This window comes from Chelmon rostratus, chromosome 11 (assembly GCF_017976325.1).
Source record: "Chelmon rostratus isolate fCheRos1 chromosome 11, fCheRos1.pri, whole genome shotgun sequence".
NCBI lineage: Eukaryota > Metazoa > Chordata > Actinopteri > Chaetodontiformes > Chaetodontidae > Chelmon > Chelmon rostratus.
In genome coordinates this window covers 18269777-18290962 of record NC_055668.1, presented here as the reverse complement: position 1 = coordinate 18290962, position 21186 = coordinate 18269777, and the positions used below count along the sequence as shown (strand labels likewise).

General features: G+C 44.0%; 2 protein-coding genes across 3 annotated transcripts; both read left to right on the top strand.

Annotated features, from left to right (window-relative positions):
- LOC121614126 (SPARC) lies at positions 1–6850 on the top strand. 2 transcript variants are annotated; one of them, XM_041947914.1, is made up of 10 exons: positions 1–180; positions 660–767; positions 1478–1550; positions 2058–2169; positions 2457–2575; positions 2658–2812; positions 3895–4007; positions 4162–4236; positions 5108–5202; positions 5881–6850. In XM_041947914.1, exons 2-10 carry the CDS (start codon positions 705–707, stop codon positions 5934–5936), a joined length of 861 nt encoding a protein of 286 aa, XP_041803848.1. In that variant the 5' UTR covers positions 1–180; positions 660–704; the 3' UTR covers positions 5937–6850. The 2 variants fall into 2 exon arrangements, with proteins under 2 accessions (XP_041803848.1, XP_041803849.1); XM_041947915.1 differs by lacking the exon at positions 4162–4236.
- Positions 6851–11615: 4765 nt separating this feature from the next.
- On the top strand, positions 11616–20555 carry ndnfl (neuron-derived neurotrophic factor, like). The gene is made up of 4 exons (XM_041948199.1): positions 11616–11639; positions 14385–14636; positions 17086–17210; positions 19105–20555. Exons 2-4 carry the CDS (start codon positions 14458–14460, stop codon positions 20553–20555), a joined length of 1755 nt encoding a protein of 584 aa, XP_041804133.1. The 5' UTR covers positions 11616–11639; positions 14385–14457.
- Positions 20556–21186: the final 631 nt, after the last annotated feature.

The window sequence follows — 21186 nt, the reverse complement described above, 5'->3', positions numbered from 1 at the left end:
GCAATAATGTAAAAAAAATGGATGAAATGAAAAAGAGAAAGTAAAGACTGTTGAAGGGGGCTGTAAAAACAATACATCCTCAGAGGAGCCGGTGAGACGAAGAGAAAAAGGTATCTGGCAACGAGGAAAAGAAGGAGAACACTAACAAGGGAATAACAACTGAAGAAAAGAGTGACAGAGGTAAGATCTTTTTTTCAAGCAGCCAGGGGATAGAAATGACTTGTTAGACTGTAATAATTTCCTCAATTGAAAGCTGAACGTCCTCTCAGTGTAATTCAACCCTCTGTTTCCTCTGGGATAGAAAATGATGTTTTCTTGAGGCTCAATGAAATACATTGTTTCCCGCTACATTTCCAGAATGACTAGAAACAGAGTAATAGTCAGTAAATGACACCACAGAAGAAAGAAGAAATAAATGCATCTATGAACGAAGCCTGATGTGGGTAAACTGATAGTTCTTCAGTGATATTTGTTTTCTAGATTTTAACTAAAATGTAACTGATATCTAGAAATGTAAAGGGAGGGTGATGAAGCTGCTGGAAACAGATCCAAATATGAACGTTTTTTCTTTCTCAGTCATGTAAATGCACTACAGAGACAGCAACCACAGCCATGTTTGCAAGATCAGAGTGAATTAGTCCAATATTTTACTCCTGCAGGAAGATTTGTCAACTTCCTCTTGTGGTCCAGCGGCTGCTTCAACCATGAACCTGAGCTTGACCTTTGCCCTGTTGCTGCTGCTGAGTCTGCACACCTGTACAGCCATGGTGAGTTTAACTTATAATAGCTGGAATATGTGTTCAAAACTACAAATTATTTGGGTGCAAATCTGAAGAAAATGATAATCTTATTGATGAATGACCTGAGAATTTTAATGACCAGGGTTGCACCTGTAAACAAAAAACAAAAGGATGTCCTGTAAGATACTTACTGCACGTAGTCTTCCCTCACCTGTTTGCTTCTCCAGGCATCAGAATTCTTTCATGATAGGTGTTAAACAGCAGTTCCTGATTTATGGAAGTGAAGCTCCAGTATTTTGGGTCAGCATTGCACCTGTTTCCCATCTAATCTGGGAGAGTTTGGGGGACAGATGTGGACCTGGCATCGACTACAAAGTTTCTGGAAATATAAGTTTGGAATTGGGACATATGAGGGGAGATGGATGCGATTTAGATACCATTTTCACCGTGGTATATGCAATTGTTTTATACTGACTTCAAGACCTTGACATTTTTTGATTTTTTAGATAAGAGATTCATAATAGGCATCTTCACCTGTTATGCATCATCATGATCCAAAGTTTAAGACTGTTTGCAATGACAGGGAAGTTTATACGAGAGTTTGTTGCATGCCTCTGCAATGACATTAAAAGGAAAATGATCCTTTCATCCTTTCAGCTCTGTTGAGAACATGATGGGGGAACTTTCAGAAAACTGTATCTGTGTGTCTGTGTTGTGTGTGTGTGTGTGTGTGTCAGGAAGGCAGAGGCCAGCGCAAACAGAGACAAGCTGAGGAGAGCCTGAGACCGTATCTTGGCAGAGTCCAGCCAGGTAAGACTTCAATGTTCTGCAGTACAGTAGAGGAATGCCATTTTCTGACTGCAGAGTAAGTTCAGTTTAAGGGTATTTGGTCTCTTTCCAAAGCCTGAGGTGCAAAAAAAAGCATAAAATGATGAAAGATGTGTTTAAAATGTTGACATAGCTGGTAAACAATGAAGTCACCATCTGAAACTGGCAGGGACAGGCCCATTTTGGGCCACATATGTGTATGAAATGACATTTTGGCCCAAGAATTGAATGTGTAACAGTGATTGAAAGGTGGTCGTCACATCATTTGCTTGCTTTTATTCTATACACCACTTTATGCTTTTTCATTACCTTAAACACACCCGTATGAGACATTTTATGTGATGCTGTCATCCAAAACATCTTTAATCAGTACTGAAAACTGAGTAAGTGGTCATCCGAGCAGACCTGTAATCTGGCAAAGAAAACACACATGTCAAACTATGAAAGTGAAAAAGGAAGCAGTAAGAAAATTGTTTTTTCATGTTTCAGAAAAGCTTTGTGAGCTGCTGAAATGCCATAGTCCAGTGGGATCTTGGTGTCAGGTAGTTCAGGAAAATGGAGTCCTTGTCCCCAAGTGTGTTTGTCCTCAGTCCTGTCCACGGTAAACACCTCATGGCATTCAAACCAAGTAATCACTTATGTGGGATTTTGATTGATTGAATTTTCTTTTTTTGACCAGTAAAAGCACTCAAATGTATCCTTTATCTTTCTGTAAAGTTGATAATTCACTGTCTTTGGATTTGTTATTAACACCAATATAAAACTAAAAAAAGAAAAGATTTTGGAATGAAATCAAAAAGTCCAGCAGTTTACTTAATCCAGCTGTGCACGCTGTATGATCCGTCCTCACATGTAGTTTTGCATGTGGGCACTGGCTCATGCAATCAGGCAGAGGGCACCAGTGTGCAGTGTTCTGGGAAGGACCTATGGGAATGAATGTTTGCTGCATAAGGAAGCCTGCAGAAAGAGACGCCGCACCGGCCTGGCTCACACAGGACCCTGCCTGGGTAAACACACATTAGATATTACACACAATTTCCATTGTGCACTGCAGCGCGCCTAATCAGCTCTGCTATCCGTCTTGATCAGTCCCCAAGGCTAAATGCACCGAGGAGGAGTTAAGCCAGTTTCCATATCGTCTCCTGGACTGGTTCCTGCTCCTGAGTCGTATGGGGGAGTCCTACGCACCTGCTGCCCCACCCCAGAGCTGCCTCAGCCATGGAGAGAGGACACAACTAGCACAGGTAGCTGAAACTTCAGGCTGGAAGTGAGCCCGAGCGCCAGACTGCCAGACACCAATAGTCTGCATCCAAGGCAAGATGATGTAAACATGATGACCTCACCTACTGATGACGCAAATTAAATCAATATCCACAACAGAATGTAACACTGAAGAAAGTACAGTACAAAAAAATATGCCCAGGGATCACTTTCACTCCCACTGTAACCTAACACTCAACATAAAGTTGTTTTTGACACCAGACACCACCATTGTGCGACTATACAAATTGCACTTCATGGACTGTCTGGTGAGAAATCGATGTTAACAACCTACTTAAAGTGGAAAGTAGGTTGTGTTGCTTGTGGTGTGGTCATCCACAGAGTGAGACGGGGCTCTCAAGAACACCATGTATAAATAGGATTTGGTCAATAACCACTAAATTATTCAAAAAGATGGTGAATGGAGGGATAACTTAATATCCTCCCACCAGCCACCTTGACCTCCTGGACTCCAATGAATTAAAAGAAGATGCATTATTTTGACATGAAAAATAATCTACAGTGTTTTGGACACTTTACACTTTACGTATTCTTCCTTGATGAATTATTTTGTCTTTCATGAACTTCAACTCTCGCATGGATAAAAATAAAAATAAAAATAAAATAAAACCATTTGTTGTGTCTACAAGACACTACAGCTATGCTGTGTGCACCTATGCTGCAATAGACAAAGCTAGCATGTTGATGTTTAGTTGATTGAACGTTTACCACGTTCAGTACGTTAGTAAAGCATGTAAGCATGCTAACATATGCTAATAAGCACTAAACACAAAGCACATCTGAGGATGATGGAGTGTCATGAGTTGTGACGGTATTTGGCCATAAACAAATGGAAATTTTGACTCGATGGTGGTGCTAGATGAAAATTCAGAGGATCACCAAATTTATTGGGATTCATCCTCTGAAGATCTTGAATGTCTATTCCAAATTTCAAGGCAAACCATCCAATAGCTTTTGAGAAATTCTGGACCAAAGTCTTCAATCGACTTGATCAGCCTGCTTTTTTCCCACCGTTACTTTTGTCTCTCTTCCTCTCTCTCTTTAGCAAAGATTTATCATACTGGACAAGAACAAAGATGGCAAGTTGAGCCGCAGGGACCTGAGGAAGCTGCGTTACAAGAGGATGCCACTGGAGCACTGTGCTACACCATTCTTTCAGTCAGTCCCACCTGCAGCAGCTAATGTTATTGATGACAGGAGCAAATTAGGGCCTATATGATTATTAACTTAGCTGATTCAAATCACTCTGCTTGAATTCAGTATCATCCCATCATAGCGTGTCATTAACTAATGTCCCCTGATTCATTTTTAGAGTGGCATGTATTTTCAGGAAGCCAATAGCATGGGAGGAAACAAGCTATGATTACATGGCCTATTTGATAAGAAGGTAAAATCTGACTTACCATAAGGTGACTTCGTGGCCAATAAGGCAGGACAGTGTTGCTCACCATGTTCATATCGCTATTACCTTATGTCACACAAAGCTTCCTAATGTGAACCTTCTGTCTCTTGCAATATGTTATTTTTCAGCTAATTACTGAAACACCAAGGGTTAAAAATGTCACACCGCGGTGCATTTCGCCCCCGCTCTGTGACCAAGTTGCACCTCCCACCATGCTGTTCTCTCTGCACGCCGTCTATCCATTCATCCTCCATGCCAGTACCCTCTTCCTGTGTCCTCCTCCCCTCCGAGCTCATGACCACACCACCTCTCCATCATCTTGCTCCTCCTCAGTGTTGAAGCGCTTCCTTTCCCCTTCTGTGCTTCCTACTTTCTTTTCATCTCTCCTACAAATAGACTTATCCGCAGCCTCCCTCGCCGTCAACCTTTCCACTTTTGTCTCATTCTTTCATCCTTCCATCTCTTTCCCTTTCTCTATCTCCCACGCAACCCCCCTTTTCTCTGCCAGTCTGCAGTGACAGGTTTTGTGGGAGTTGGGCCGGCTGTGTCAATGTCAAGCCATTCCCAGCAATGATAATGTTTATTACCCGCTGTGTCTCCCGCTGCCCATGGATTAACACAAATTGAAGGAGTACCCTTCAGAGATAACGCTGCAGGGTGAACTGAAAGACAATGGCTGTTGAAGAGCCTGAATGTAGTTGTTTCCCTAGCTATGGATATGTTTATATCACCTCTGTGTGTATATACCGGTCTGTCATTTTGTGCACAGGCTCATTAGAGTGTGAGTGAATGCATGTGTTGTCTGCCGGTGCCATGTGACGAGTTCACCATGCGCTACACTGTGCTGTGTTTGCAGGTCATGTGACCGTAACAGGAACAGGAAGGTGACCCTGCGAGAGTGGACGGCTTGTCTGGTGGATCGCTCCGAGACCTGGTTCTACCGTTTCATGTGTTAGTCACAACTTTCGCCCAGTGTTGCTGTAATTCCTCATGGACACAGATGTTAATAGATGAAGGTTATAGACGACTTAGAACAACTTTTACTGTAACTCCAGATTAAAAGTTGCCTTCTGGATTTTATGCAGTTATAGCAATTTCAAAAACTACATTTCCAGCAAAGTTGTTTTTAGAGTTCATGCATTCAGATTGAAATTTCAAGTTCTCAGTATTCAAAAGTTGCTTATATTCACATCTGGATGTTCTGAAGTTCTTATTTTGAATGTTAGTGTCTGATTGATCAAATTCAGACACAAAGGATAAACAATGGAGCCTGAAAATTTACTCATCATGATGAGTACTACTCAGCCTCCCAGGGGGAGCTTTCTTAGGTCTGGGAAAATTACCCTAATGATGTCATCAGGATGGAATTCCCCAAAGTCCATAAAATTTAGGATGTTTATGCCTATTATTTGCTTCTATAGAGTTTTGCTTAATATTACTAAATTTCCTGCTAATAAAAGACTACAATTACCAACAAGAAACATTTCAGCGATACTATTTGTTTTAGTATTTTGTTGATTTTTAAAATTTTCTTTAATTTGCTTTCCCAAGTCAGTAAAGCTTAATTTTCTCACTTGTTTCACAGGAGATTTCAAACCAAAATTATTTGTTTTTTTGTTTTATCCACAGCAATGAGAATGGGTTCCCGCAAGCTGTGTCCTACCATCAAAGAGAACATCCTTTGACATGAAAAACAGCCATGAAGCTCTGCATGTCTTTTGTCCTGTAAAGAACTGGCTGAAGACAATATCGCAGCAGCTATCTGATTTAAAAGCTACAGGGTGGCATCTCCACACACTGCTCACTCATCCATTTGACTTTGTATTGCAGCTTGTAATTCAGTGATTTATCACGTCTTCAGATCAAGTCTGCTGGCTGTCTGTGCATTCATGTGCATGCTCAAAAGGGACAAATAGATGTGTGGACGGACTGACCGCCAGTATTGTTCATTACATTAGCTGACATTTGTACATTTGTGTTGTAAAAGAGCAGAGGCAACATTAACTACCAAATTACATGGCGTGCTTTGAATAACCAATTAAAAGGGAGGATGACAGCACTGCAGACAGACGGCGCAATGTATACAGAATGACAAACTAGATGGGAAGCAAAGATAAGGGGAAAAGAAACGCTTAGCATGAGATGACGTGATCGGAGAAGAGACAAAGAGATAATAAAGGGGCTGAAGGGGAGAAGTAGAGGAAAGTGTCATAATGCACTGGAGGAGAGTGAGCGAGGGAAGGAGGGGAGCAAAGTGACTGAAGGAAGGAGAGGGCAGTACAAAGTGTGTTTGTGAAAGATGGGAGGAGGTAATGCACTGTAAATGGGAGTTGAGAGTAATGGAGTAATGCATAAAAAATGGATCAGAAATGAGGGAAAGACTGAGAACGGAGAGTGAGGGGGGAAGGGGAAGGCTGAGAAAGCGGGAGGAACTGAGGAGAGGAGGAAATGCAAGAAAAAAGGTTTTGATGCTGCAAAACATTCCCTTCACAGCCGACTCTGTAAAAAGCATCTCCGAGCATGATGCAGAATATTTGAAACACTTGACCTCTGTCAAGGTCAAGAAACTTGCATAATGCACGCTTGCTGACTTCTTGTATGTATGCACCATCTATAATACATGCTGCTCTAAAAACTCTTGTTGCATCTTGTTTGTTTGCCTCTGTTTTGTGTGTGGTTTTGCTTGTGTTGGCGCTACAAGATCAATTGGAGGATGTGAGTGTGGCCCGGGGTGGGTTCTTTGGTATGACTGGTTTTTCTGGACTAATTAGCCTTCAAATTTACCATGCCTGAAGGATGAGCAAGGGGGGGAAGAAAGTCATTGGAAAGAAGATGAAGAACGGGGGAGAGATTTCAGTGCTCGATATGAGATGCACATTCAGTGCAGACGCCTGGCAAAACAAGGACCGAGGACTGCTTGCTTTACATGTCGTGCAACAAGAAAGTGCATCACCATAAATATGAAAACAAGATGTTTTCATTCCACCAGATTTTCACTGAAAACTTTTGATAAAGTGGAGTGGACCACTGGAGGACTGCAGTTGATCTTAGCAGAGTGAAAAACAAGTCTAAACTGGGGGGGAGGAAAGGAAAACAGGCATGAGGAAAGAATAAAAGCGGAGAGATTAACTGTACTGAACTGTATTTGCTAATGATGAGTGACCTGCGGAACGGCTCGCTGTTGGTCCTGTCTCTGTAAAAAAAGAAGAAGCTCTGAATGCAAAGTCCATACCCCCACTTCCTCCACAACAAGCATCTCTCCTCAATGGCTCCCTTCTTCCCCAGGGACTAGTCCGTGTATCCGAAAAAGAAAATAAATAAAATGAGCTGTTTGGGGCCACCCCTGGAGGTCCACATAGCCTCCACACCTCCTCCTCCTCCTCCTCACCGCTGCTCCCTCTTTGTGTGTCTTCATACCCCCACGTCCTCTGTGCTAATAGATTCCCTCTCATTACCTCTGGACCACCGTTTCCACGACCGTCCATCCCCCCGTCCAAACACAGAGAGGGCGGTTGTAGATTGATCCGCCTAATCCTACCTTCCTGTCACACACACACACACACACACACACCCCCACACACACACAAACACACACACACACACACACAGCACCTCCACTCCTACTGTCCTCCCTGTCACACCCCATTTGGATATTGGAGGAGGGAGATATCTATGTGCCACCCACCTCTTTAACCTTGTTCTCCCCCTCCTCCTCCTTTGGGGGCTGATCAGTGATCTGATCTGTGATGGCTTGGTTGCATCTCTCTCCTTCTCCCTCACACACATCTACACACACACACACACACACACTCCCAAGGGACTCTGACAGCACAGGAGCAGATGGACGGCTGGTGATGACATGTTGTTAAAAATAAAGATTCCTGTTAACCCATTGTCAGCTAGCACGCCCTCCCTCCCTCATGTACCCCCATTTCATCTCGTCTCTGTCAATCTCTCTCCATCGCTTTCTCTCACTGTCAATCCCTCTTTCTCTCTTTGCTTTTACAACACTGTCCATATAGGCTATTACTTAGTGCCAGAGCCAGCTAACTGTGGCAGTGAAAGCATGCAGTATGAGACCCCCCGACCCCCCGAACATGATATTTAATACATGCTTGTCACAAAGACGGCCCCCTCAATTATGCATGGCTCGTAAGCAGACATTAATAATAGATGAAAAGGCCAGTTTTGCAGTCTCTTTTCATGCAATTATGCCAAATGAAATTTTTACTCTCACTTTCTGTCGCTTTCTGTGCGGATGGAGTTTGTCCGGTGACTGTGTGTTGATAAATTATTAAACGGCAACACAAGAGGAGAGGAGCTGTGGGATCAAAAGAAATATTCAGGCCAGTCACGATGGCGGCGAAATGGAGAGAGGATGTGTGCGAGAGCTTGTGAGCGTGTGTCACCCAGGCCTGTGCATCAATTCCACGTCTGACAGATGTCCGACAGATGTCCAAAGTCTTAGGAAAAACAGACCACGACGTGATTCTCAAATCAGAGTCTCCCCTCAGAAAACATGCAGAAAAGTTGTAAGATTGCGGCTCGTATAGAAAGTTGTACGTGTGCAGTAATCTCTCTAAGGTTAATCACCACCCAATCTTCAAAAGCAGCCAGCGTATCGTGCTCTGCCAGATTGCCGACTTTCAGAACTTCTTAGGGACTGTAAAGTGGGCCAGCGAATGGAGAGGGATACAGAGAGGAGGACGGGTGGCTTTGAAAGGGGGTCCAGCCGCAGTAAAGGGTCCTCACTCCAAAAAAAAAAAAAAAAAAGACCAGTTGTGATACATTTATTAATAGCGCTCATGTGCCACATTTTTTATTCTTCTTTGAAGTGATTTTGCAGGCAGACAGAGAGGGAGGGAGAGAGTGGGGGTCTCCCAGACTTAGCCTGCGGTCAGACAATATTCCCTCAGGGTGGAGTGGGTCCCATTCAGAGCGACCTCAATAGCCCTACACTGAAGTACCTGGTGAATGAGCGAGAAAAGGCCCCATCACTGAATAGACAAGGGGGAGTTAGCGCACAATGTGGCGGGCTTCTTTCTATTCTCCTGATGATATTGATTAAAGAGCTCAGGAGAGAGCACAGTACATGAGGCCCGCCATTGTGTGGAGATGAGAGGGCTGGGTGGGGTTGGAGAGCCACTGATATGAATGCCCCCCCCCCCCCGCTCGAGATCTACACTTGACCTATAGGTGGAAGACATAAAGCTTTCAATATGGCCGTCCTGTATGCAGACTTATAGATAGTCTCCGTCTGGTAGGTCTCCAGTTCATTATATTATGCCCTCACTCTAACACGCAGGAGCGCAGGTTTTTAATTTCAACTCCACGGAGAGGGGGATTCACTCTGAAACCCAGCCCCAAGCTCCAGGCAGCAAATACAAGCTACTGAGCGTACTCGACCAAACTTCAGCAAGACTGAAGTCAGAAAAGGCTCATGTGAGAAAAGTACACAGAGAGAAGTAAGAGGGAAAAAAGAGGATAGTAATCTGCACAGTAATTATGAAGCTACAGCTGGTTAGCTTAGCTTAGCACAAAGACAAGGAAACAAGTAGCCTGGCTCTGTCACTTCCTGCCAAGAAGCTGTCACACACATAAAACCACAAACTGATATTTTTTCAGCTTTTGTGCATAATAAACAAACGAGAGATGGTTAGTTTATTGGTGAACTTTGTGGGTGATGCCAGGTGGATTTTACACCTGTCTGCAGTCTTTGTTCTATGCTAAGCTAACCGTTTCCTGGCTTCAGCTTCACATTTCCAGATGTGACAGGAGTATCGCTCTTCTCATCTACATCTTGGCAAGAAGGTGAATCTCATATTTCTCAAAATGTCACACAATTCCTTAAAAAAATGCAAACAACTGCTCAGTGAGTCTAATATTAAATAACTCATTTAACCAATCCTTTTACTAGGATGCACCTTGTTAACATTGTGTGCAAGAGGGTAGGTATGAATTAAAAAGTGAAAAATGTATGTTCTAGTTTCCTGTCAAATTCTTTACCCCAAAAGCATCCACAAGTAAAGCTCACATTCAAAACTTCATTCATATTTTCTGAATTTAAACATCCTAAAATACACTCAAATCCCAAGGAGATCTGTTATCCACATTTGATGGCAGAAATGTGAGACATGCTACATTGTTAAACTGTAAATAATATTAAAAACCTGTAGCTAAACTTATATCAGAGCTCTGGGTAGTGTCCTACAGTACAAAAATATATAATATATAGAAATCTAATTTTAGTCAGTGGGACAACCTTTTGTGTCAACTCTTTTTATTTTTTAAATTATATATCTTTAGAAAAAATCTATATAAAATTTCTATTTCTTATTCTAGCAATTTAATTGAACAAACGTTTCCTCAGCAGTGTTAGAAACAGGTCAAAAGTCCAGTTTTCCTCTTTAATTTTACATAGTAAAATGTTTAATTTGTCTTAAAGGCAGCGAGCGGAAACAACATTTGCATAAATCCAGTAAGTGTCTGTCAGGCCATTCATCCATTCACACATGTTCATATAGACTCAGTCTGTGCACCTGATTCAGCGAGCGATAAGGGCACAAAGACAGCGTAACCTCTAACATGCAGCCTGCAGCGCTCCCCTCATACAGATGTTATCACACCAGCCAGAGAATGGTTAATGTATTTAACTTTTACACCATCTCCCCTTTCCCTAACGCTGCTCTTGACAACACATTCTCTCTCTCTCTCTCTCTCTCTCTGTCTCTCTCTCTCTCTGTGTCTCTCTCTCTCTCTCCTCATCACCACCCCCATTCAGCGACCTCACCGCCAGCCCCCTCACACTCACCCACTCGCTCCCTCACTCTCAGATTGCACATAAAGATACACAAACACACACAATCGCACATGAGCCCATTTGAATTGCAAGTGAGCTCTGTTCACTACCGGAGGAGGTGAACAGAGGGAACAAGTGAAAAGAACAGGAGGAGGGGGGCAAAAAAAGAGAGAGAAAACAAGAAGAGAAGAAGAGGGCACACAGGCTTCACTGACCGGATGACATTCACACAGTGTTTAGCAGGACAAGCCTCCACGTGTGAAGGACTGAGAGACAGAGAGGAAGAGTGAGGAGTGCGCCTGGGGAGTCTTGCACCACACCAGGGCGCACAGGAGGTGGGGCAGCCCTGAAGGGACACCTGAGCCCTGAAGAGACACCTCCTGAGGCAGGGAGTGAGCAGCACCCCATGGGAGACCGAGTCTGAGGAACACCCGACAACAACCTGCTGTCGCTCCTCCTCTCCTCTCGACCGGCTCTCATCCCCTTCTCCTCCTCCTCCTCCTCCTCCTCCTCCATCCTCGCTCCCTCTCTCATTTGATCCCATCCCTCACTCCCTGCGCAGGAGAGGGAGAGCGTGCACTGAGAGAAGGTAAGGGAGATGCATGCATGCATGTTGTTGTCCTTGCAGAGCATGTGTGTGTGTGTGTGTGTGTGTGTGTGTGTGTGTGCGTCAGCGTCTCATATTTCAACTGCATGTGTAAGTCAGCAACTTGTTTCTTTGGATCAGGTCTTTGTGTGTGTGTGTGTGTGTGCGGGTTTGTGTGTGTGTGTGTGTGTGTGTGCGTGTGTGGTCTCTGGAGGGTTTTTTAAAAAGCTGAGACAGATGCAAGGCACTTTTCATTTGTTGCAGGATCGTTTTCATCTTGACAGCACCACATTTTTGCATGTTTGAACGCTGTGCTTGTCTGTTACCTGTGTATTTCATTGCTCTCTGTGCCCGTCTTGTCTCTCTGAGTACCAATAATGCTCCTGTCATGTGAAAAGAAAAGTGTGACTGTGGAGTGGGGCAGAGATCAGATGAAAAGAGCCGACATAAAGTATGTATCAGGGAAGGATGCGATACTGTACCAAAGTGTGTGAGGGAGAAATATACAAGACAAGGAGAATAGAAGTGCAGGCACAAAGGGACAGTGATGGTAAAGAAGGTAGGAGAGGGGTTAATATATTCAAATGTGCATGCAGCGAGGTAGAAAATCAACCAGAAAATCCCATCAAGTTCCATGGTCATTGCACGTTACCCCGCCATCATCTCGTCAACCCCCGGCATGAACCACAGGCCAGTTCTTTGACCACAGTAGTTTTGGGGGGACAAGAGATCCTGCAGGGACCACCCCATGCCATTTAATCTGTCTCTGCCCACAGATAACAGAAGGCAGATGGTCCTGCCAGAGCACAGGGAGATAGAAGATAGCTTATACAATGTGTGGACAGATAGCACACAGCACTCAACCTGTCCCTCTGAAACTGAGCCTGCATCAACTTCTAAATAAGGGGGCCAAAGGAGGTGAAAAGCAGACAGAAAGAGAAGAGAGCAGAGAGAGAGAGAACGAGAGAGACAAACAGAGCAGGGATGAAGTATCTTTAATTAAAACCCAAACAGTATCCAGAATAAATGCAGTCACTCGACAGTCTGGGATAAACATAATGGAAAGAGGAAACTCATCTGAAAGGAAAAAAAGGGCTGAGCAGAGAGTGAGCGGGACCATCAAAGTCATGAGCTCCTGTGTTTAAAGGGGAGTGTGTATTTATTTATAGAGGGCGGTAGTTAAGTTCACTAGGCTCCCTCTCTCTGTAAGACCCAGCCTTTTTGCCTTATGAAAATTCAATTGGCCATAATTTGCTGAGGAGCCGTATGCATATTTTATTAGCGGGCGCGTTTTGAAGAAACAAGCCCGCCAAGCTTTTTTGTGTCTTCATCTTTATCAGGATTGAATGAGGGGGAGTGTGAGAAGGCCCGCGAGGTTGTGCGGCCGTCTGGTAATATGTGACACATTAGAACCCATTCGACATGGGGGCTAAAGTAAGCACCGATCAGCTTCGTGTGTCTGGCTAAAAACACCGAAACAAATTCATTGCAACCTTGTTGCGTGGCAATAATGTTTTTTCTTCCTCTGATTCCAAACCTCTTTTTTTCCAGTTGCACTTTCTCCTCTTCCCCTCTCTCCGTCTCCTTGCCTCTAATTACTCCAGGATCCAACATCCTCCTCTTCTTGCTCTCCATTTCCACAGCCCTCCCTTCCTCAGCCTCCCCTTCCTTTCCCTCCCTCCCATTTCAATCTGCCTCTCTCCCACTGCATGTCTCTCAGTTAAAGCTTTATGGGTCGTTCACTCCCCTCTTTCTTTGCAAGGATAATGAGCAGGCGCCTCTGTGCGACTTTGTAGCTGTGCGACGGTTTGTGAGTTTGGATCTCGGAGCGTCCCGGGGCCCGAAAGGCTCAGATGTACCTTCTGTAGCCGCCTTCATGGTTCCACTGTGATTGTCATCCGATCTATAGGGCACAGCACTGACATAATACACCTTGTTAGAGGAAGGCGGGGAGTGCGTTTGTGAAGACTGTGTGACTTTGAACAAATGTGTTTCCTCTGGGGAGAAAGAAGAACACTGAGACCTGTAATCATCCTATCTACTATCACTAAATCGCAACCACACACACAATCACACACCCGTATGTAAATATACACATAAAAAAACGGCAGGGGAGAGAAAACTCCAACAGAGTGTGAAAGAAATGCAATAAACGACAGCGAGATACAGAACAGTCTGATGCAAGTTCCTCTTGTTAGGCTTTGCATTTATGTATGCTGATTGGGTCTGACTGCATCAGAGCACCTCCAGGTGTTGTTTGTGTACCTCTCTGCACATCAGCATGGCGTCACTTTCTCCTGATAAAATGGCCGCTAATACCCATGATGAAAGATATTTGGAGAACAGGCTCATTTGAACCACCCCGACTAAAAATAGAAATGTAGATGTAAAGGCATCGACTTCAGAGTGATATTAGCAACCCACTTCACACTTTGAAAAGTAGTGTGATGGGTGATATTATACAGTGAGTGTCAAGCTGTGCTACACACACACACACACACACACACACACACACATCCCAGAGTAATATAGCATGGCAATTTCTTTCCCGCTGCATGAATAATTCTGTCTGAATAGGATGGGATGTTTCTTCATATCAATGAATCATCAGCCGCTACAGCTCTTTAGTCTGTGTGAATGGTACAGTAGAAATTTAACTAAGTGTGTTTGAGTGCGTTACTGTGGGTGTGTGTGTGTTGCTGATGGGCTCTGATTGATGGCATTGACCTTTCCACCGTGCATTTTCAGAGCCTGGGAGAGATCCAAGACGTGTTGACTGAGGAAGCGAAGGAGTGAAAGAGACAGAGAGCAGGAGCCAGCGATGGCACTCATGTCCCTGTCCTGGTGTCTCGGTGCGGCTTTGGCGCTGTCTTGCGGCTCTTCGTGGTCCCAAGCGCACTCGGCTCTGGCACCTGAGAACGAGGTGCCGCTTCGGCCGACTACGTGGTTACCGGAAGGAAAGATTACCTCCATAACGCTCCCTAAAGGACGGACTCGCAGGTAGAGTAACAGATGGGGTGGGGAAAGGTATGAAGCAATATGCAGTTGTGTGATGTGCATATCTCCAGGTGTGTTTAGGAGGAAATTAACTCAAAAAGAGGATTACAAACTGGTTTGATGCAGATCTTTATTGTCCCACTATCCAATAAACTTCCATCTGTGACAAGCCGCCTGTAAAGAACACACCTCCCACTGGCCTGAGTCAGCAAGTAAAAGTCATACATTCAAATTTTTACTTTTACTTCTAAGTAAAAGTATTAGAATCAAAATATACTCCAAGTACTGAAAGTAAAAGTACTGATTATACTTAAATGTTTCAGCTGGATAAGGTGGGTCTAATTTTAGTTTCTTTATAAACTGCTGGGTAGCTTGTGAATGATCTTCTCAACCTATGATAAGACATCATTAATTATTTGTCCATAAAAGAAATTAATCTGAATATTTGAAAAGTAACTAAACATATCCACAACAAATGTAGAGGAGTAAAGACTAATATTCTGAAATGTACCTCTGAAATGTAGTGGAGTAGAAGTATAAGAATACTGAAATACTCAAGTACAAGTAGCTCAAAATTGTACTTTATTAGCACCTGAGTAAATGTACTTAGTTACTTTCCACCACTGGTTGTGACTGACAGTGCATGAAAAGCAGTGAAATGTCCAGTTTCTGCCAGTGGTGCAAATATTTAACCAAACACACTAAAATCAAAAAAGGAAAGAGAGCAAACCAAACATGCACAATGTGACTGTATCTTGTATGAAAACAACATTCTAACATTATGTATTGTATATAATTAACAGTGTTAAATAACATGGCGATTCAAATCCACTCCAACGAACACATTGGGAACATGGCGGCTGGTGTCGATGAAGGAGTACTTGAGCTCATCTGATGAGCACGTGGGAGTACGACAATGGGGTAAAATAGGTTGGGAACCACTCCATGTATATAAAGTCGGAAAATAATGAAGAATGCCAATTACAATTTACCCGAGCCCAAGGTCCTCAAAGTTTGTTCTGTTGGATCATGTGAAAGAGACAGAATCAGGAAATGTTCACATTAGAGGAGCTGGACCAAGCAAGTTTGCCATCTTGTTGTCTAAAATAAAACAATTTCCAAATGAAAGTTAATCTTTGAAGATAAATGTACATCTTAACGATGATTTTATGTGGAAAAGAGATCTGAAATTAAGTTAAAACAAGAAGATGAAAAAGTCTGCATTAAAGTGTATAATCCCAACAGAATATTCCTGAAACAGTTTGTTTAGCAGCTGAAAGAAGTTGAATTCTTGTGCGAAAGTCAATACGTTTTTAAAACTCAACACCTCATCCGACCCCAGAACAGTGAAAAAGTGCAGTTCACCGAAGACCCATAAAAAAATCTTGTGGCCTGCTCATCAGATTTGCCCTTGTTTCCACTTCAATAACATGTCACCAGCCATCCCCCAACCACCTTTCTAGACAGTGGCTGATTCCAGCACCACTGTAGAGAGAGCGAGAGGAAGTGGAGCCCATTTGGCCTGAACCTTACACAACAGTGCCAGTGCTCGCTTTCTGAAACTGGGAGCCGAAAATTGCGAAATGTATCTCCCTGTGTGCTGCAGTCTGTCCACCGGTGCAGTCATGCAGATCCGCACAACAAATAACGGAGAGAAAACACTGATTCAGAAATTAATCACTCTATTAAATTAGCCGCAAAGCGCCCTTGAGAATGACAGTGTCGCACATCTGTTTGGAAACAACCACCATCTGCACAGAATCATGAATAATGACGTTTGTGAGGAAGGAGAACAAATATTTATTAACAAACAACCACGCAGTTGCTTAATTTTCATGAAGGGTAACTGTCTGTGAAGACATGACACCTAACAGAACAGTTTGGGTTTAAAGGAGACAGAATTCTTCTGTATTTGTGGAGGTGAACAGTGACTCAAGAGTCAACAACAGTGATCATTTGAATTAAAATAAGATCAGACCACCAGTGTGAATGTTAAATATCCTTTAACTACCACTGAACAGCCAGCTAGTATGCAGATCTGTAAAGCGTTGGATCACAATAAGCTTTATGCGAAGCACGATCCCAGATAGTTCCAGCAAACAGGCAGATATCCATCAATGCAGCCTTATCGTGCGATTCCCGGGTCACCTCTCCTGATCTGCTATCAAATGTCTGATCAGCATGTAGGCAAATGGAAAGACAGCCACCGGCAGATGCTTAAACCAGCCACAATGCTGAAATTTACAAGCTTCAGGAAAGAAAACGAGAAGCATACGCCAGCGTATCTGAAAATCACACGACAAAAAGAAAGAATGTTGCACAGTATGCACCGTGAGATATCTTGTCTGCTCATCCATCACCTTGCAGCTGAATTGAAACAGGACGTTATCTTCTTGACATTCGCCGCGATGAATCAACTTCTTGTGGTTATCTCCGACGCTTCCTTCCACAGGCTGTACTTCACGCTGAAGAAGAAGGCCCCGGCGATGTCGGTGACCGTCAGCCCCTGCGACTTCCCCATCGAATGGAGCTTGGCTGCCCGCACCCTGAAGGACAAACCCCTCAAGAGCCTGCAGTGTGAGTGAGCAGCAAGACCACAGCCTGCACCTTCAGATACCCGCATCACCCCACAGGCCATCACTACATCTGGCTCAGCCAAGACCATCAATTAGATATTATCATCACTACATAGCAGATAGGGATTTAGCAGAGGGCAAAGACTCTAATCTTAACTTTGTACAGCTTTATGAGCAGAATTTGTAGTGCAGTCGTAAGGACGCTCAAACTACTAGAAGTCATATTATTGTTTTTTGATGTTTGCAGCCTGGAGGTCATAGCATTCATTTACCACCACCATCACATTTACAGACCGATAAACTAAGACAAAAGCGAGGCAGATTATTTTTATCCTACGTCTTCTTATCAGCACATTGTACCTGTTTCTTTAAGTTCAAAGCACAGAAAAATGCTTTATATTTGTTCTAAATGCCACCCACTACCTCTGACAAGGACAGAGAGGGTGAGTGTGATCATATTGGGCTGTCACATTGTCATAAATCTTACATGAGGCTTTGGATTTGGATTTTAGAATCTCATAAAACACACACACACACCGACCGGAAAGGGCTGCCAGCTCTCGATTCAAACATCGAAAAAACAATCAAATAAAACTGTGCTCTTAGTCTGCAATATTTTGTGCTACGCAAACCAAAGAAACCAAATAAACTTGGAAGAGTAAAAAAATAGCTGTTGAGCAGCAAACTTACAAAAATGGCTTGAAAGTCAGGGCCATGAGTGCTGAAAGTAAACCAAACCAAATTTCCAACCTAGAAAGGGCGCAGATCTCTGGTAATAGAATATGCCTTGGAGTGCTCCATCAGTACTTTTCCAGGTTAACTAAACAAGCTCCTACATGGTAAAATAACATTATGAAGTTATAAAATGACACATGAATCATTCAGACCCTGAGCTCATGGGTCCCCATCGCCTGCCTGAATTATTCACTTTGATTCTGAAACATTTGGTCTCATTTGAGGAGTGATTTCTCATCTCGAGGAGAGCTGAACAGCGAAGACGAGCGTTGGCGGGACTTTTCGTGTTTAATTGCCAGTTGCGTCATTCTAGTGAAGAGTGTGTACTTCAAAATGACAACACTTTAGGTATGAATGAAAATACTGCTGACCGGTTTTGAAGTTGCAATTCAGGTTTTATTTATTTATTTGTTCTTCTTTTAGGTGCTGAGGATTTTCTCAGTTGTTCATTGTTGGATGCAATTTGTGGTGACTGTCCTGCAACGCCTAAAATGTTTTTTTTTATTTGCAATACCCAAAATGTTTTTTAATTGCAACGCCCAAAATGTTTTTAATTTGAAATTCTGTAGTTCTGGTATTTTTCTGTTCAATTCCACTTCTTATTGCTGCCCGCTAAATTGCAAATCATTTTTGCTAGAAACATAAACATCACCTCCGCACCTAAATATGCTTCCTGGCTTTCTTTGCCGAAAGCCAGACAAGGAGATCGACTCCACTCTCATATCTGAATGCCAACCATGGAGCTGGAGCCAGGAGGTGATTAGCTTAGCTTAGCATGAAGACTGGAAACAATGGGAAACAGCTAGCCTGGCTCAAAGCAAAATTAAGAAATAGCTAAAATGAAGAAGCCTGTGTTCTGTCTTGTTTGCACGTTCATGTTCATCTGTGCACAAAAAGATTTGTAAAAATGACAACTATGACAGAAGCAACAACTTTCTGGAGTCAGTCATGATGAGCAAAAGATTTCTGCTAATGCTAATGCCAACAGAACGGAGAAACTCTCCCCCTTCATCACATGAATGTGAAAACAACCTTCCAGTGTCAAACTCTGCACATCATCCTGTGAAGGTCAAACAATCAAGAGATGCAACAATAAGCAAAGCACATTTTTCTTCGAACAGTTCTATGTTTGTAACTGTGTTTCTTGTTCTTCCTCACAGGGAGCACCAAAAAGAGTATGCCCGAGGTGTGGTGGCGAGGTCCTGGGACTGAGGAGAAAATGCACAGCTTCACAGGCAACGCAGTGGACACCTACCGGGGTCCTTCCTACCCCCATGCTTCCATTTACATCGTGAGGCTTCGCTCCAAACAGCAGAACACTCGAGCTACGGTGTACCTCCATGAAGGCCTGGGGCCCTCGGGCGTCTTCCCCCTGCTCCCAGCTGACCCTCGAGTTCACACATTAGGCGTCGGCATGACCAGCGTCACCCTCAGCTGGGCGCCCAGCGCCACCATAACCAGCCTCCCACACACACAGAAAAGTTATGATTACTGTGTCCTCGTCAACTCTCAGAAAAACTACCCCAGCCTCTGTGCAGCACGAGAGAGCATGAGGAAAGAGAAAGATCTGAACCAAGAAAAGAAGGAGAGGAGGAGGAGGGTGACGGTGTGGCCGATTCTGAAAGAGTGGTGGTGGCAGCAGTGGGACTCGTACCCTGAGCCCCAGAGTCCACCTTCTACGCTCACTGATGAGTATGCTGACCTCCAGTGTGTGTGTGAGGGGACAGAGAGTGTTTGCACCATCTCTGAGCTCCTGCCTGACACCCAGTATTACTTTGACGTCTTCGTGATCGACAGGCTGAACGGGACCAGCATGGCGTACAAGGGGACGTTTGCTCGAACGCATGAGGAGGCTCGGGCGACGATCACAACGCTCAGAGAAGGGGAGCTGAGGTGGGTGACCTTCAACGACAGAGGCTCCAACTCAGAGCAGTTCTTTAGTTTCCGTCCTCGGGGCTTGCAGCAGAGTGGCCTCCTCACTTTGCAGAGCTGCGGTGTAGCTGAAAAGGTCAAGGTCACTGTGTCCAGTAAAGGTCAGGTTTTGACCTCCCAGGCTGTCGGGGGAGACTTAGCGCACATTTGGCTCCAGGGAAGTCCTTCTTATCTCATTCACTTGGAGAGAGAAGGAAGTACAGCTGGCCACATCTCCGCTGCTACAGACCCAGCTCTACCAGGAGGTCTGACGGCTTCAGTCAAAATGCAAACCTCCTCAGCCTACCACCGCAGAGGGGTTCCATCTCTGCCCTCCACCTTGCAGATAAAATCCTTCAACCGGTTGCGTGGTTGCAACAGTGTCACCCTGGCATGGATGGGCACAGAGGAAAGAAGCCTGTACTGCGTGTACCGCAGAAAGCTGGGAAACCTTGAAGCAGAGGCTGGGGGAGCAACAGTTCTTACTGCGCCCTGTCTGGGGCCAGAGTCCCGCTCTGACACCGAGAGGGTTCTCTGCAAGTATTTCCAGGAGCTGAATCCTCGGCGGGCCGTCACTACAGCTGTGATCGGGGGCCTGGAGCCAGGGATGTCCTATGTGTTTGATGTCTATCTAATGAGACGCTGGGGGATCCCGATCAAGTACGCCAGCAAGATGGTGAAGACCAGAAAGGAGTGCTGAGCTGCCGCCCCCTACAGGAGGTTTTCAGACTGCCCCGGTTTAGGGGAAAATGCATCGACCATGGACATGCTGTAAAGACTGACCATGAGAACGAAGCCATTTGACTGTTGTGGAGAGACTGTTACCATAACAAAGAAATATTCCCTCTGGAGGAGCAGTGGCTGTATTCAAACTCCACTTGCACTATCCATGCAAGTGGATGGAAAGCATATGAGAAGGATCTGCACACCAGCAAAAGTTCATAACATTTACAATACAACTCTAGTGCTTTTGTCATTTCATTTTTTCATTGTGGATCATGATAATGATGTGCCAGTTGTCCAAGCGCTTATTTTGTGTGTGAGTACAAAGGACAGATGAGGTTTGTGATAACAGAAAGTCAGTACAAAAACAACAACAGAGACTGTGCCAAATATGCAACAGAAACAGATGGGGCAATAATTGGATAACATCTGAGGCAGGTTTGCAGTGTATATCTCCAGTGCTGCATATTGTACAGGCTTACAAACACAGATGGGTGCAATCTACAGATGCTTAGTTCAAAGTCAGTGTGTATCTTTGTGTTCTGCTTTCGCATGAAGCAGTGAAAAATACTTAGTGACTTGCCTCATTGTCTTTGATGTATTCTTGT

Bases quoted from the DNA above. Each gene is read 5' to 3' on its own strand.
- LOC121614126 (XM_041947914.1), top strand. From the start codon at position 705: ATGAACCTGAGCTTGACCTTTGCCCTGTTGCTGCTGCTGAGTCTGCAC. The intron at 2,576-2,657 runs GTAAACACACAT...CGTCTTGATCAG, and splicing joins TCACACAGGACCCTGCCTGG to TCCCCAAGGCTAAATGCACC. The intron at 2,813-3,894 runs GTAGCTGAAACT...CTCTCTCTTTAG, and splicing joins AGAGGACACAACTAGCACAG to CAAAGATTTATCATACTGGA.
- ndnfl (XM_041948199.1), top strand. From the start codon at position 14,458: ATGGCACTCATGTCCCTGTCCTGGTGTCTCGGTGCGGCTTTGGCGCTG. The intron at 14,637-17,085 runs GTAGAGTAACAG...TTCCTTCCACAG, and splicing joins CCTAAAGGACGGACTCGCAG to GCTGTACTTCACGCTGAAGA. The intron at 17,211-19,104 runs GTGAGTGAGCAG...TCTTCCTCACAG, and splicing joins ACCCCTCAAGAGCCTGCAGT to GGAGCACCAAAAAGAGTATG.